The 17,777-nt window shown below is 42.3% G+C and overlaps 1 protein-coding gene across 1 annotated transcript; it reads right to left on the bottom strand.

The window, feature by feature from the left end:
* Positions 1–3,802: 3,802 nt before the first annotated feature.
* LOC109200232 (ribonuclease inhibitor) lies at positions 3,803–16,014 on the bottom strand (the record flags this gene model as incomplete). Its single annotated transcript, XM_025905743.1, has 6 exons — positions 3,803–3,850; positions 4,526–4,702; positions 7,098–7,274; positions 10,994–11,170; positions 13,534–13,710; positions 15,860–16,014. Coding segments are annotated over 6 exons (873 nt in total), but the record flags the coding sequence as incomplete, so codon positions are not given.
* Positions 16,015–17,777: the final 1,763 nt, after the last annotated feature.

Below are 17,777 nucleotides of genomic sequence, written 5' to 3'. Positions count from 1 at the left end.
AGAGAGAGAGAGCTGTGCATGAAGTGTGATTTTATCCTGGTGGCAGCAAAACAATCAGAGGGAATTCATGACGATGTTTATGTGAAGCGTAGTTTGGATCTTCTTTTGCTGCTGGTTTACTCAATATTGTCTGGAGAGAGATGAAACCTGCAGCTTCAGAATCAGCGCAAAAAGGGCGTAAACACAAAGCGCGGACCCGCCGAAACATCAGAATCAGCGAGCTGTCGGCTTTCAGCTCGTGTCCGTGCAGTCAGGTGAGAAAGTCACATCTCACTGATTCTGATGCGTCGGCGGCTCCGCGCTTTGTGTTTACGTCTTTGTGCAGAATCCGTGTTCCTGCTCTCATTGACTGTTTTAGCTGTTTGGTGGTTGTTGAAACTTTGGGAGGTTTAACCTGAGATTCTGGCGTTTTGGCCAAAATAAATTTATATTAAAAAATCGACTCAGGATTTTAATGAATCGATATCACGTTATCCAAGCGAGAATCGATTTTAATCGATAAATCGATTATCAAAATTACAAGTTGTGTGCTGCGTTGTCGGCGGTATAAGCTCGACCACTTGTGAGGTGAGCTGGCAGACATCACTGAATTCATCAGAGATGATTAGGTTCATTTTGACAAAGTGAGCAGATATTTAACCTCCTAGGACCTGGCGTCCACATATGTGGACATCACATTTTGGGTTGGTTAGACCAAAATACTACATTTTGCTCTACAAGGGCCTGATATCCACTTATGAGGATGTTATACTGCCACTGTGCTATCGAAATTTCAGACCAGTATCCTCATATATGGCTCTCATTTTTCTTAGAAACAAAAAATTGGTAAAAAAAATAAAAAATAAAAAAATAAAAATTGGTAATTCTTTGTTTTTACATTCATCAGGTCCCAATCAGCCCAAATATCAAAGAGAAATTAAAAATGAATGCCACGGAGGAGTTCGGGTCTTAGGAGGTTAAAGATGATGCCACTACATTCTTGTCTAGAAGATATTAAAGTGTATTTGGTGACACACAAAAAAGGGTAAAGTTTAAGTATAGTTTGGGTCCACACATGTCCAAACCCTGGTGTGTGGGCCTACTTAGTTTTGAGAAATTGTCATGGGACCGGGGTCTGGGTGACCCAGGGCCTGTAAGAAGTTATGGACATGTGTGTCTTTGGTGCTGCTGTCTCCTGTTTCCATGTTTGTGTATCTAGGTGTGTGTGTGTGTGTGTGTGTGTGTGTGTGTGTGTGTGTGTGTCAGCCAGGAGCCTGGCCACACCTGCGGAGGAGAATTACTCACACCTGCAGCTGATCAAGCCTCGTCAGAGGAGCTACTTAGGAGTGTGGTGGAGCTCTCTCCGATGCTGGATCATTGCGTAACTTCACGTTAGTCTCTTGGCGAGTTAGTTAAGGTTAGTCTGGCGCATTGTGGTGCTGCTGACGGCTGCCTCTTTGTTATTCCCCAGGAGGAGTGTGGAGACGAGAGGGCAGCGAGCACGGGGAGCTCAGACACTGAGGGGCGGAGACAAAGAACACTAACACTGGCAAGAGGACATGTCAGAGTCGGGAACGCACTGGGGATTTATTGTTGTTTGGATTATTTTGCATCACTGTAAATAAATGCACTGACCTCATCAAAGAGTCCAGCATTTGGGTCCTCCTTCCCCTCATCATAGTCTGCCACGCAGGCCGTGACAGAAAAGCCCACTAAAAGAACGCCCACCAGACCAAAGCAATGGTTTTGACTTGATCAGCATTAACCCCGCCCCCTGACTTTGATGGGTGAAGCTGACAAATAAAGTGTATTTATGAACATCGATGCAGGGCCAGGAGTAGCAACGTGAATTAAATAAATACATCATTAAATAATTCATTAAATGTGTCAGTAAAATAATTAAAATAGAAAACAAACCAATAATTGATTAAATATTGATTAAATATGTAATTAACTAATTAACTAAACAAAGAATGAAACATTTTAAATGAAATTAATGGATAATTCATTATTAATATTATTCTTTAATTGATTATGTACATTTTTTAATGAATTATTGAAATAAATAATTCATTAGTGACGTATTTATTTAATAGAACCATAAAATTATTGCTAGTTTACGTAAAATCAATTTAAGACATCAATATTAAAGGTTAAATTATGATAATGAATACATGCAACTATAACTGATGACATAAAAATGAGGATTTCTTGAGCTAAAGCCAAAGTGCTGACTCATTTGGCATGTTACTCTCAAATGTTTTCCCTAATAACAATAACATAATTACACTTTAGCCACAAGAGGGCAGCAGCATTAATATAAGTCACGTGTATATAAAGGTACAGTGATTATATTACAGTGATTTTGACAAAAACAAAACAGAAGTTGATGGCAGTGTGTTTTTCCATGACAGAATAATTACGCACACCCCACTTTGCAGTTATTTATTTGTAGAAAATGTTTGGAATCATGTATGATTTTCGTTCCACTTCTCACGTGTTCACCACTTTGTGTTGGTCTTTCACCTGGAATTCCAATAAAACTGAATCATGTTTGTGGCTGTAATGTGACAAAATGTGACAAAGTTCAAGGGGTCGAATACTTTTGCAGCCACTGTAAAGTTCACTATCAGTAACATCATAGCACCCACCCAGCTGTATAGAAACTCCGTCATGCTAGCTAGTACGCAGTACGAGTTATTGTAACTGACCATAAAAAGTCAGCACAAGGAAAATAAACTCCACCTAAACTTGGTTTATATCTGACCCGGATAGACTGCAGGTCATAACTTCTTACCTGAAGTTCAGTCGGACCGGCGGCCGCCTCGGGTCTCTGCTCCTCCAGGGTTGCCGACCCCTGCTCTAAAGCATCTGATTTGGATTCCTGAGATCAAATATATTTTCCTTTGGCTTTGTTTTCTTCCCATTTGTGGCTTTAATGTAGTGTTACATCCTGTTTGTTTGCTTCCATCTGTACACATGTCCAGATTCACTGTTATGTTTCTATTCTTACATTGCTGTGTGATCACTGTTCCCTCTGCTGACTGATGTGACCTTTTGTATCTTACACTGATACTTGTCATATTTGTATCTGCGCCTAAAAGATAAAAAGTTTTCCATGCTAAAACACAGCTCCACCTCCTGCAGTTCTCCCTCTGAACCACTAGATGTCTCTGTTATCTAAATGAAGACGTGCAGCACAGCAACCACAGCAGCGCTCAGATCACACGTGTCCTGTTCTTATGTATAAAAGCATGAAACAGGTGAGACAGGTGGGATCAATATTAATGTTGTGGAAATATATGAAAAAGCAACAGAAGAGTGAAAACATTTGGTGTTTCTAGAAAGATCTTTCAGCTCATAGCTGCTCACAGACTGTATTTACAAGTGACAAACTGCAACTCTACAGTACATCTACAGTATATATCAAATCTATTCTGTATTCAAATCTATTGAGTGATGTTTGAAAGTCTTTCCAGGTGAGTTTGATCCAGGTGGGTCTGAAGCCAGAGTCAGACAGAGACTGTGCAGAGACTGTAGAAGGACAGAGCAGCAGCAGAGCAGTCCAGATACACTGATGATCCTCTGTCAGATCCAGAGGGACACACAGGGATGATGCTGGACTCTACATTGTGTCTGACAGTGGAGCTGTTCTCAGAGCAGTTCACTCTGCAGCACTGACAGTCATCTGCACTTCATTCCTCTGTCAGTCACTGCTGGATGAAGCTCTCCTCTCCACCTCCCAGTAACATGGCCCAGTCAGAGCGTCTCTACACACAAGCTGCTGCTGCTTCAACCTCTCTGGATCATCAGGACACAGCTGCTCCTCTCTCAGCACACACACCGTCCTGTTTACCATCATCACCTCCACCTGCAGAGAGAAGAAGGAAGAGCAGAGGAGATAAACGAGTGTTTCCAAAGACTCTTCATCAGCTGTCAGTCAGTGATGCAGCACATCCAGTATAAAGAGCAGCAGGGACTTCAGTGCTGGGACTGTACTAGGACTCATTGTTGCTTCACTTTTTCTAATCTTTGGATTTTTATTGAAGTTGATGAAAATGTTTTTCCCTCCTAGTTTGAGTTTGGACTTTCATTCATTAGAAGAAGCTTGGTGTGTCCACTCTGAGCTCTGTAGGAACCCCAACAACAAGCCCAACAATCCAGATGGACGGTTCCAGCTGTTAACTGGAGGAATTCCATCCAAACATCTGCTCTCACTAAATTCTTCCTCACCTACAGACTGTGTTCTTCACTGCTTTAAACTTGGAAATGAATGCAGTCATTGGTCTGCGTGCTGCTTTGTTCAGAGAGCTGATTGGCTGTTGACAGTGTTTGATCAGAGCGTGTCAGCCGTTACTATGGTGACCATAAAGGTCAGAAACAGGAAGTGTTTGTGTCCAATCCTGAAGCCTGTCACCATTCTCCTCTCACAGCTTCACTGAGAAGCTGCAGCTTTACAGGAAACACTGGATCTTTGTTTCATACTGACTGTGTTTAGTACAATACTGCTGACAGCACCACCCACTCACTCCATCACTCTACTGACCTCAGAGTCTCCAGTCTGTAGTCTGGACTCTGTTGAAGATCAGACAGCTGCTTCACTCCTGAATCCTGCAGCTTGTTGTTGTTACTCAGCTCCAGCTGTCTCAGATGGGAGGGGTTGGACTTCAGTGCTGCTGCCAGATAATCACAGCTGATCTTTGACAAACCACAGTCCCACAATCTGTATAAAGAATGAAAGATGTAAGTTTATTAGACAAAGTGTGAGCTTGAAATCATTCAGTGTTTCATCATCTGTTCAGAGCTGAAGAAGGTTCAGAATGTAGAAGTTTGGAAAATGGAAACTCCAAACAGCTGAAGCCAACAGGAAGCAGCTTCAAACAAACACAACAAGAGAAAAAACTCTGAATGTTTCACATTAAAGTCGTACATTTATCATAAAAACAGGACAAAGACTTGAAAAAGTCGTGTTTTTCCTTCCAGGAACCACAAGGCTTCACTTTTAAAGGTGAAGTGTGAAAGAAATGGACATATTTGAAGTCCAACACCTTTTTCCAGTCACATGATTAAAGCAGACAAACTACAAGCTCATTTTCATTCCAACAAGTCATCTTCTGACCTGGACTAACAACACTGGTCTCTATGTGCAGCTGGCTGTGAGACCAGTGCTCAGGAAGCGTCTACAAAGTGCAACACTGAAAGAACATCACACACTCATTTGCTGAATGGATTTTTAATATAAATGTATTTTGCCAGAATCTCAGGTTAAAGCTCCCAAAAGTATTTCAACAACAAGCAAACAGATAAAACAGTAAATGAGAGCAGCTAAACACACAAAGATGGAAACACAGAGCGTGGATCGTTCACTCGACGGCACGTACACGGACACGCCGTCGGGGCTGAAAGTGGACAGCTCACAGATCCTGAAGCTGCAGGTTTCATCTGTCTCCAACCAAAACTGAGTGAACCAGCAGCAAAAGAAGATCCAAACTACGCTTTACGTTTGATGAACATGGTCATGAATTCTCTCTGACTTTGACCTTTACTTCCTGCACAGCTCTCTCTCTCTCAGTGTACTTCAAGAACAGTTTACCTTCAAAAATCTGTTTTCTGCATTATTCACTGCTTATTACGCACCAGTCTGCTGTTGTGTTCACTGCTGTCGGCCTCCGAAAACAAAGCCTCATTTCTGCTGTTCAATACTGAAGAAATTGAAACCTTTTAAAATGCTGACAGATTACAAACTCTCAGCTGTGTCTGTAATCAAACCTCTGTAACTTTGCTTCACTTCAGCAGCATCAGCTCATGTTCACATGTTGATTCATGGTTTGCTTCAGTTTTTGATGGACTGCAGAAGATTTTGAAGGTTATCTGCTATAAAAAGCCAGAAGAGGAAAATCTGCTTCATGTGTTTCTGTTTGATCCTCAGTGACTTTGACACAAAGGCCTCTGCTGTGATGATCACACCTCTGATCAAGTCTCACAGTGTTTGTTTTTATACATATGGATATGTGCTGATAAATGATCAGAATTAGAATATTTCCCACTGTCTGCTGTGTGCCGTGACCTTTGACCTGCTAAAGACAGTCAGCTGTGGATTATTCATTGTTGTGTCTGATCCTTAGAACTGTGAGGAAGAACACTACACAGTTAATCAGGGTCCCCTCTCTCTGAATCAGGAAAGGTGGGCAGGCCGTAGGGCTGTGCGATATGACCAAAATCTCATATCCCGATATTAACACATCTATCGTCCGATAACGATATAAATCACAAAAATGTAACATTTTCTGTAAATTCTGTGAATCTCGGGCAGCTCGACTTGCGTGAAGTGTTTCCAGCTGGGCGTCGCGTACCTGGAATCGAGTGTTTTAACTGATGCATGAAACGATACATTTTTAGACGTAACGGCCGCCGTTTTCTTTGTGAGTATTTATTACACGGCGTGCTGCGGGGAAAAGCCTGTTCTAACGTTTGAGGCTAACGTTTATTTTTTAGCACCTGACGGCTCTTTTTTGCTTCTCATCCGTAAATACTCTGCATCTTTCACGTGATTCAGTTTATTTTGAAAAGTCTCAACAGGATCTTGAGCTTTATTGTGAAAGGTTTATGTAGAAAATAAACAAGCGGACACGAGGTGGTTTTACCGTCGTTGTTGCTAACGACAACGCATAAAAACAAGCGCTTGTCCGTCTGTAGTGTGGTTATATTAAATATAAGAGAAAGAGAGAACTTTAGGAAATTAATATAGCCACTACAGTGACCATCAAAATAATGAAAAAATATTGCCGTAAACAGTTTATTTTGCGACACCACGAAACAAACGATAGCGTAAAATGAAACGATAGACGTTTTTATATCGTCATCCGATATATATCGTTATATCGAACAGCCCTAGCAGGCTGCGTGTGGGCCGCGGGCCATACGTTGAGTATCACTGTTTGAAATGTGAACATTGTTCTGCTGCAGTCAATGGACTAAACCAGAGAAGAAGAAAACAGACTTTACCATGAAGATCCTCAGTGTGGATCAGTATAATATCAGCCTGATGTCTGCAGTTTAGTGTCAGCACAACTTTCACATCATATTCATCTCAGCACAACTAAAACATGCTGACTGACCTCAGAGTTTCAAGTCCACATCCTGGACTCTCCAGGAAACCACACAGATGCTTCACTCCTGAATCCAGCAGGTTGTAGTTGTTACTCAGCTCCAGCTCTCTCAGATGGGAGGGGTTGGACTTCAGTGCTGCTGCCAGATAATCACAGCTGATCTCTGACAAAATACAGCCCCACAATCTGTACAGGGAGTGCAGAATTATTAGGCAAGTTGTATTTTTGAGGAATAATTTTATTATTGAACAACAACCATGTTCTCAATGAACCCAAAAAACTCATTAATATCAAAGCTGAATGTTTTTGGAAGTAGTTTTTAGTTTGTGTTTAGTTTTAGCTATTTTAGGGGGATATCTGTGTGCAGGTGACTATTACTGTGCATAATTATTAGGCAACTTAACAAAAAACAAATATATACCCATTTCAATGATTTATTTTTACCAGTGAAACCAATATAACATCTCCACATTCACAAATATACATTTCTGACATTCAAAAACAAAACAAAAACAAATCAGCGACCAATATAGCCACCTTTCTTTGCAAGGACACTCAAAAGCCTGCCATCCATGGATTCTGTCAGTGTTTTGATCTGTTCACCATCAACATTGCGTGCAGCAGCAACCACAGCCTCCCAGACACTGTTCAGAGAGGTGTACTGTTTTCCCTCCTTGTAAATCTCACATTTGATGATGGACCACAGGTTCTCAATGGGGTTCAGATCAGGTGAACAAGGAGGCCATGTCATTAGTTTTTCTTCTTTTATACCCTTTCTTGCCAGCCACGCTGTGGAGTACTTGGACGCGTGTGATGGAGCATTGTCCTGCATGAAAATCATGTTTTTCTTGAAGGATGCAGACTTCTTCCTGTACCACTGCTTGAAGAAGGTGTCTTCCAGAAACTGGCAGTAGGACTGGGAGTTGAGCTTGACTCCATCCTCAACCCGAAAAGGCCCCACAAGCTCATCTTTGATGATACCAGCCCAAACCAGTACTCCACCTCCACCTTGCTGGCGTCTGAGTGGGACTGGAGCTCTCTGCCCTTTACCAATCCAGCCACGGGCCCATCCATCTGGCCCATCAAGACTCACTCTCATTTCATCAGTCCATAAAACCTTAGAAAAATCAGTCTTGAGATATTTCTTGGCCCAGTCTTGATGTTTCAGCTTGTGTGTCTTGTTCAGTGGTGGTCGTCTTTCAGCCTTTCTTACCTTGGCCATGTCTCTGAGTATTGCACACCTTGTGCTTTTGGGCACTCCAGTGATGTTGCAGCTCTGAAATATGGCCAAACTGGTGGCAAGTGGCATCTTGGCAGCTGCACGCTTGACTTTTCTCAGTTCATGGGCAGTTATTTTGCGCCTTGGTTTTTCCACACGCTTCTTGCGACCCTGTTGACTATTTTGAATGAAACGCTTGATTGTTCGATGATCACGCTTCAGAAGCTTTGCAATTTTAAGACTGCTGCATCCCTCTGCAAGATATCTCACTATTTTTGACTTTTCTGAGCCTGTCAAGTCCTTCTTTTGACCCATTTTGCCAAAGGAAAGGAAGTTGCCTAATAATTATGCACACCTGATATAGGGTGTTGATGTCATTAGACCACACCCCTTCTCATTACAGAGATGCACATCACCTAATATGCTTAATTGGTAGTAGGCTTTCAAGCCTATACAGCTTGGAGTGAGACAACATGCATGAAGATGATGATGTGGACAAAATACTCATTTGCCTAATAATTCTGCACTCCGTGTATAAAGAATGAAAGATGTAAGTTTATTAGACAAAGTGTGAGCTTGAAATCATTCAGTGTTTCATCATCTGTTCAGAGCTGAAGAAGGTTCAGAATGTAGAAGTTTAGAAAATGGAAACTCCAAACAGCTGAAGCCAACAGGAAGCAGCTTCAAACAAACACAACAAGAGAAAAAACTCTGAATGTTTCACATTAAAGTCGTACATTTCTCATAAAAACAGGACAAAGACTTGAAAAAGTCGTGTTTTTCCTTCCAGGAACCACAAGGCTTCACTTTTAAAGGTGAAGTGTGAAAGAAATGGACATATTTGAAGTCCAACACCTTTTTCCAGTCACATGATTAAAGCAGACAAACTACAAGCTCATTTTCATTCCAACAAGTCATCTTCTGACCTGGACTAACAACACTGGTCTCTATGTGCAGCTGGCTGTGAGACCAGTGCTCAGGGAGCGTCTACAAAGTGCAACACTGAAAGAACATCACACACTCATTTGCTTCCAGCACTTTCACACAAACATCTACTGTCATTATTGTCACCAAACTCTGTGGATCCTTTATTGCAAATTCAAATGGGATCAAATAGTCAGACAAAAGAGGGTTATGAGGAAATATGATGAAATGTTGTGTATTAGCAGCAAGTTATTGAATCATTTTCCTCAGAAACCAAACAAAATGATTGACAAACATGTTTTTACAAACTCAGTGTTGGACTTGGATCAGCAGGATAAGCTGATGTTTAAAGGCATTTGAGTCTCGCTGTATGAGAGTCCAGTTATTCCTCAATATTTATGGATGATGTTCTTTCAGTGTTGCACTTTGTAGACGCTCCCTGAGCCTCACAGCCAGCTGCACATGGACCAGCTGACATTACCCAGCATTAGAGGCGGCTGTAAAAAAATGGATTTTCCTATTTAAATGGTTTTAATTTGAATAAAGCGATGTTGATTCATTCAATCCTGAATGGATTTTTAATATAAATGTATTTTGCCAGAATCTCAGGTTAAAGCTCCCAAAAGTATTTCAACAACAAGCAAACAGATAAAACAGTAAATGAGAGCAGCTAAACACACAAAGATGGAAACACAGAGCGTGGATCATTCACTCGACGGCACGTACACGGACACGCCGTCGGGGCTGAAAGTGGACAGCTCACAGATCCTGAAGCTGCAGGTTTCATCTGTCTCCAACCAAAACTGAGTGAACCAGCAGCAAAAGAAGATCCAAACTACGCTTTACGTTTGATGAACATCGTCATGAATTCTCTCTGACTTTGACCTTTACTTCCTGCACAGCTCTCTCTCTCTCAGTGTACTTCAAGAACAGTTTACCTTCAAAAATCTGTTTTCTGCATTATTCACTGCTTATTACGCACCAGTCTGCTGTTGTGTTCACTGCTGTCGGCCTCCGAAAACAAAGCCTCATTTCTGCTGTTCAATACTGAAGAAATTGAAACCTTTTAAAATGCTGACAGATTACAAACTCTCAGCTGTGTCTGTAATCAAACCTCTGTAACTTTGCTTCACTTCAGCAGCATCAGCTCATGTTCACATGTTGATTCATGGTTTGCTTCAGTTTTTGATCGACTGCAGAAGATTTTGAAGGTTATCTGCTATAAAAAGCCAGAAGAGGAAAATCTGCTTCATGTGTTTCTGTTTGATCCTCAGTGACTTTGACACAAAGGCCTCTGCTGTGATGATCACACCTCTGATCAAGTCTCACAGTGTCAGCTTTGTTTTTATACATATGGATATGTGCTGATAAATGATCAGAATTAGAATATTTCCCACTGTCTGCTGTGTGCCGTGACCTTTGACCTGCTAAAGACAGTCAGCTGTGGATTATTCATTGTTGTGTCTGATACTTAGAACTGTGAGGAAGAACACTACACAGTTAATCAGGGTCCCCTCTCTCTGAATCAGGAAAGGTGGGCAGGCCGCGTGTGGGCCGCGGGCCATACGTTGAGTCTCACTGTTTGAAATGTGAACATTGTTCTGCTGCAGTCAATGGACTAAACCAGAGAAGAAGAAAACAGACTTTGCCATGAAGATCCTCAGTGTGGATCAGTATAATATCAGCCTGATGTCTGCAGTTTAGTGTCAGCACAACTTTCACATCATATTCATCTCAGCACAACTAAAACATGCTGACTGACCCCAGAGTTTCAAGTCCACATCCTGGAATCTCCAGGAAACCACACAGATGCTTCACTCCTGAATCCCGCAGCTTGTAGTTGTTACTCAGGTCCAGCTGTCTCAGATGGGAGGGGTTGGACTTCAGTGCTGCTGCCAGATAATCACAGCTGATCTCTGACAAACCACAGTCGTCTAATCTGTATAAAGAATGAAAGAAGTTTATTAGACAAAGTGTGAGCTTGAAATCATTCAGTGTTTCATCATCTGTTCAGAGCTGAAGTAGGTTCAGAATGTAGAAGTTTAGAAAATGGAAACTCCAAACAGCTGAAGCCAACAGGAAGCAGCTTCAAACAGGAAACTGTGCAGAGTTTCAGACTATATGTCCTGATGCAGCCAGTTGGATTTTGGAGATTTGAATCTCTGTTCTGTGACTAAGTCCTTGAATTATTTCTTCCAGTTGGTCCAACAAGACAGACTAAGTATTGGACATGTGCTGTGGCTCCATTAGGGGAGCTTCTACATGTGATGTGATGGCCCCTCTGGGTCTGTCAGGTCATAGGACTGAAGAGAGCTCAAACTGGGCACACAGTTGTTCCAGTCTGGACCAAAGACTCTATACTGGGACTGAGGGACTGCTTTGACTGCACCCACTGGGACTTTTTAAAGGCTCATGTTCTCACTTAGATGATCGGTTTCTACTGACATTTCTTTCTGGGAAAAATGGGGATTACTTTGAAAACAGGAAGTATTTTCCCCAATAAGCAGCCCTGGATTAGTAAATCACTCCAACATGTTCTCAGGCAGAAGAAGCTGTCTTGTTATGAGGGAGAGAAGAAAAAGATTGAGGCACAGAAACTTGTTGAAAGAGAGATAAAGCAGCTAAAATCAGGTGTAAAAGTAAAGCAGAGGATGAGCTGAATGAAGGACACTCAAGGCTGGCTTGGAAAAGAATGAAGTCCATGGTGGGGATGCAGAACAAGGAGCAAAGATGAATGTGATGCTGAATCAGCAGAAGACTTGGACTCATTGGATTCCAGCTTTGATATCATTGATTTCAATGAAGAGCTTTGTGATTGTAACAAAGGGCTGGTAGCTCTGAGAGTCCCACTGATGAGGTGTTTGTGTGGAAATCTCTTAGTGGGACCAAAGAGAGAAAAAGCCCTGGTCCTGATGCTGTGGGAGGGAAATGATTGAAGTGTGCTGTGAGGAACTGACTGGGAGGTTTTCACACATTTTCCAGTCCTCCTTGGAACAACAGGAAGTTCCCAGCATATGGAAACAAAGGTTAAGTGTCCTATGGCACTCAGTGATGATGGTGCTGTGGCCCCACCACCTCCACCTCTTTGTAAAGGAACTAACTGTAATCTAAAGCTTCAAATGGAACTAAGACTTCCTCCACTAGGTGGCAGTGTCTGAGGAGAAAGTGTTAGTGGAGCTGGCCTGGAGTCAGAAACAGGAAGATGCAGGATTTGGGCTGAAATGGGGAAAAGTGGTTGGCACTAGTGCCTTAAAGCAAGAAGGTTGTAGGTTGAAGCTTGTTGGCCTTTCTGTGGAGGTTGGATGTTCTCCCACAGTCCAATGAAATGCTGCTTAGGTTCACTGGTGCTTCTAAATTGGCTGTAGGTGTGGATGTGAGAGAGTGCTTCTCTGTCTCTCTCTGTTGGCCCTGTGATGGACTGCTCACCTGTGCAGGTGGACCACGCCTCTTGCCCTATGACAGCTAGGGCACAGGCTGCAGCCCTGTGAGCCTAAGCTGAATAAACAGTTAGCAAAAATGATCCATAGATGGCCTGAAATCCCCCAGTTAGCAGTTTGGTAGATAGCTATGACATGCTAATCCCATCCAGCAGCTGTATTCTACCTGTAAGCTGATCCCTGCTGAGCCAAAGCACTTTTTCAGATACAAATTACAACCTTTAATAGAAACCTATTGGTCAGCATCTTATTAGCCTGCTGTTAGCTTCATTCCACAGAAAACTGAGAGAAACTAACAGAGTTGATAAAGAATAAAGAGAAATGTGCTGATTTAAAGCCTTTGAAGTGCTTCAGATGATCTGTCCACTTCTGTCCACTCATTCATTCATGTAAGCTTCTAATGCAGCTTTGATCTTCACAGTCTGCTTCATGAAACTCATTCTAACCCTGAATGTCAGAGTCTTCCTCCTTCTCTTTCCCATCATTCATGCTGGCAGTGGAGGAGATTTGGATGTTGGACTGTGTTTTGGATGATGTGTGTATGTTTGTGTTGGACTGCTGTCTGTAAAGCAAACGCACATTTTGCTTTGGATTTCAGTGTCAGACAGACTTTAAGGTGGAATGAAGAGTTGGAGAGTTTCACAGTGAATTATCCAGTGGAGGATTTTTCTTCTTCTTTGAAGGTTTGAAATGTGAACATTGTTCTGCTGCAGTCAATGGACTAAACCAGAGAAGAAGAAAACAGACTTTACCATGAAGATCCTCAGTGTGGATCAGTATAATATCAGCCTGATGTCTGCAGTTTAGTGTCAGCACAACTTTCACATCATATTCATCTCAGCACAACTAAAACATGCTGACTGACCTCAGAGTTTCAAGTCCACATCCTGGACTCTCCAGGAAACCACACAGATGCTTCACTCCTGAATCCTGCAGCTTGGTGTTGTTACTCAGCTCCAGCTCTCTCAGATGGGAGGGGTTGGACTTCAGTGCTGCTGCCAGATAATCACAGCTGATCTCTGACAAACCACAGTCCCTCAATCTGTATAAATAATGAAAGATGTAAGTTTATTAGACAAAGTGCTTGAAATCATTCAGTGTTTCATCATCTGTTCAGAGCTGAAGAAGGTTCAGAATGTAGAAGTTTAGAAAATGGAAACTCCAAACAGCTGAAGCCAACAGGAAGCAGCTTCAAACAAACACAACAAGAGAAAAAACTCTGAATGTTTCACATTAAAGTCGTACATTTATCATAAAAACAGGACAAAGACTTGAAAAAGTCGTGTTTTTCCTTCCAGGAACCACAAGGCTTCACTTTTAAAGGTGAAGTGTGAAAGAAACGGACATATTTGAAGTCCAACACCTTTTTCCAGTCACATGATTAAAGCAGACAAACTACAAGCTCATTTTCATTCCAACAAGTCATCTTCTGACCTGGACTAACAACACTGGTCTCTATGTGCAGCTGGCTGTGAGACCAGTGCTCAGGGAGCGTCTACAAAGTGCAACACTGAAAGAACATCACACACTCATTTGCTTCCAGCACTTTCACACAAACATCTACTGTCATTATTGTCACCAAACTCTGTGGATCCTTTATTGCAAATTCAAATGGGATCAAATGGTCAGACAAAAGAGGGTTATGAGGAAATATGATGAAATGTTGTGTATTAGCAGCAAGTTATTGAATCATTTTCCTCAGAAACCAAACAAAATGATTGACAAACATGTTTTTACAAACTCAGTGTTGGACTTGGATCAGCAGGATAAGCTGATGTTTAAAGGCATTTGAGTCTCGCTGTATGAGAGTCCAGTTATTACTCAATATTTATGGATGATGTTCTTTCAGTGTTGCACTTTGTAGACGCTCCCTGAGCCTCACAGCCAGCTGCACATGGACCAGCTGACATTACCCAGCATTAGAGGCGGCTGTAAAAAAATGGATTTTCCTATTTAAATGGTTTTAATTTGAATAAAGCGATGTTGATTCATTCAATCCTGAATGGATTTTTAATATAAATGTATTTTGCCAGAATCTCAAGTTAAAGCTCCCAAAAGTATTTCAACAACAAGCAAACAGATAAAACAGTAAATGAGAGCAGCTAAACACACAAAGATGGAAACACAGAGCGTGGATCGTTCACTCGACGGCACGTACACGGACACGCCGTCGGGCTGAAAGTGGACAGGTCACAGATCCTGAAGCTGCAGGTTTCATCTGTCTCCAACCAAAACTGAGTGAACCAGCAGCAAAAGAAGATCCAAACTACGCTTTACGTTTGATGAACATGGTCATGAATTCTCTCTGACTTTGACCTTTACTTCCTGCACAGCTCTCTCTCTCTCAGTGTACTTCAAGAACAGTTTACCTTCAAAAATCTGTTTTCTGCATTATTCACTGCTTATTACGCACCAGTCTGCTGTTGTGTTCACTGCTGTCGGCCTCCGAAAACAAAGCCTCATTTCTGCTGTTCAATACTGAAGAAATTGAAACCTTTTAAAATGCTGACAGATTACAAACTCTCAGCTGTCTGTAATCAAACCTCTGTAACTTTGCTTCACTTCAGCAGCATCAGCTCATGTTCACATGTTGATTCATGGTTTGCTTCAGTTTTTGATCGACTGCAGAAGATTTTGAAGGTTATCTGCTATAAAAAGCCAGAAGAGGAAAATCTGCTTCATGTGTTTCTGTTTGATCCTCAGTGACTTTGACACAAAGGCCTCTGCTGTGATGATCACACCTCTGATCAAGTCTCACAGTGTCAGCTTTGTTTTTATACATATGGATATGTGCTGATAAATGATCAGAATTAGAATATTTCCCACTGTCTGCTGTGTGCCGTGACCTTTGACCTGCTAAAGACAGTCAGCTGTGGATTATTCATTGTTGTGTCTGATACTTAGAACTGTGAGGAAGAACACTACACAGTTAATCAGGGTCCCCTCTCTCTGAATCAGGAAAGGTGGGCAGGCCGCGTGTGGGCCGCGGGCCATACGTTGAGTCTCACTGTTTGAAATGTGAACATTGTTCTGCTGCAGTCAATGGACTAAACCAGAGAAGAAGAAAACAGACTTTACCATGAAGATCCTCAGTGTGGATCAGTATAATATCAGCCTGATGTCTGCAGTTTAGTGTCAGCACAACTTTCACATCATATTCATCTCAGCACAACTAAAACATGCTGACTGACCTCAGAGTTTCAAGTCCACATCCTGGACTCTCCAGGAAACCACACAGATGGTTCACTCCTGAATCCTGCAGGTTGTTGTTGACGCTCAGGTCCAGCTCTCTCAGATGGGAGGGGTTGGACTTCAGTGCTGCTGCCAGATAATCACAGCTGATCTCTGACAAACCACAGTCCCACAATCTGTATAAAGAATGAAAGATGTAAGTTTATTAGACAAAGTGTGAGCTTGAAATCATTCAGTGTTTCATCATCTGTTCAGAGCTGAAGAAGGTTCAGAATGTAGAAGTTTAGAAAATGGAAACTCCAAACAGCTGAAGCCAACAGGAAGCAGCTTCAAACAGGAAACTGTGCAGAGTTTCAGACTATATGTCCTGATGCAGCCAGTTGGATTTTGGAGATTTGAATCTCTGTTCTGTGACTAAGTCCTTGAATCATTTCTTCCAGTTGGTCCAACAAGACAGACTAAGTATTGGACATGTGTTGTGGCTCCATTAGGGGAGCTTCTACATGTGATGTGATGGCCCCTCTGGGTCTGTCAGGTCACAGGACTGAAGAGAGCTCAAACTGGGCACACAGTTGTTCCAGTCTGGACCAAAGACTCTATACTGGGACTGAGGGACTGCTTTGACTGCACCCACTGGGACGTTTTAAAGGCTCATGTTCTCACTTAGATCATCGATTTCTACTGACATTTCTTTCTGGGAAAAATGGGGATTACTTTGAAAACAGGAAGTCTTTTCCCCAATAAGCAGCCCTGGATTAGTAAATCACTCCAACATGTTCTCAGGCAGAAGAAGCTGTCTTGTTATGAGGGAGAGAAGAAAAAGATTGAGGCACAGAAACTTGTTGAAAGAGAGATAAAGCAGCTAAAATCAGGTGTAAAAGTAAAGCAGAGGATGAGCTGAATAAAGGACACTCAAGGCTGGCTTGGAAAGGAATGAAGTCCATGGTGGGGATGCAGAACAAGGAGCAAAGATGAATGTGATGCTGAATCAGCAGAAGACTTGGACTCATTGGATTCCAGCTTTGATATCATTGATTTCAATGAAGAGCTTTGTGATTGTAGCAAAGGGCTGGTAGCTCTGAGAGTCCCACTGATGAGGTGTTTGTGTGGAAATCTCTTAGTGGGACCAAAGAGAGAAAACGCCCTGGTCCTGATGCTGTGGGAGGGAAATGATTGAAGTGTGCTGTGAGGAACTGACTGGGAGATTTTCACACATTTTCCAGTCCTCCTGGGAACAACAGGAAGTTCCCAGCATATGGAAACAAAGGTTAAGTGTCCTCTGGCACTCAGTGATGATGGTGCTGTGGCCCCACCACCTCCACCTCTTTGTAAAGGAACTAACTGTAATCTGAAGCTTCAAATGGAACTAAGACTTCCTCCACTAGGTGGCAGTGTCTGATGAGAAAGTGTTAGTGGAGCTGGCCTGGAGTCAGAAACAGGAAGATGCAGGATTTGGGCTGAAATGGGGAAAAGTGGTTGGCACTAGTGCCTTAAAGCAAGAAGGTTGTAGGTTGAAGCTTGTTGGCCTTTCTGTGGAGGTTGGATGTTCTCCCACAGTCCAATGAAATGCTGCTTAGCTTCATTGGTGCTTCTAAATTGGCTGTAGGTGTGGATGTGAGAGAGTGCTTCTCTGTCTCTCTCTGTTGGCCCTGTGATGGACTGCTCACCTGTGCAGGTGGACCACGCCTCTTGCCCTATGACAGCTAGGGCACAGGCTGCAGCCCTGTGAGCCTAAGCTGAATAAACAGTTAGCAAAAATGATCCATAGATGGCCTGAAATCCCCCAGTTAGCAGTTTGGTAGATAGCTATGACATGCTAATCCCATCCAGCAGCTGTATTCTACCTGTAAGCTGATCCCTGCTGAGCCAAAGCACTTTTTCATACACAAATTACAACCTTTAATAGAAACCTATTGG

Source organism: Oreochromis niloticus, linkage group LG3 (genome assembly GCF_001858045.2).
Source record: "Oreochromis niloticus isolate F11D_XX linkage group LG3, O_niloticus_UMD_NMBU, whole genome shotgun sequence".
Taxonomy (NCBI): Eukaryota; Metazoa; Chordata; class Actinopteri; order Cichliformes; family Cichlidae; genus Oreochromis; species Oreochromis niloticus.
The sequence above is the reverse complement of the archived record's forward strand: the minus strand, read 5'-3'. Positions and strand labels throughout refer to the sequence as shown.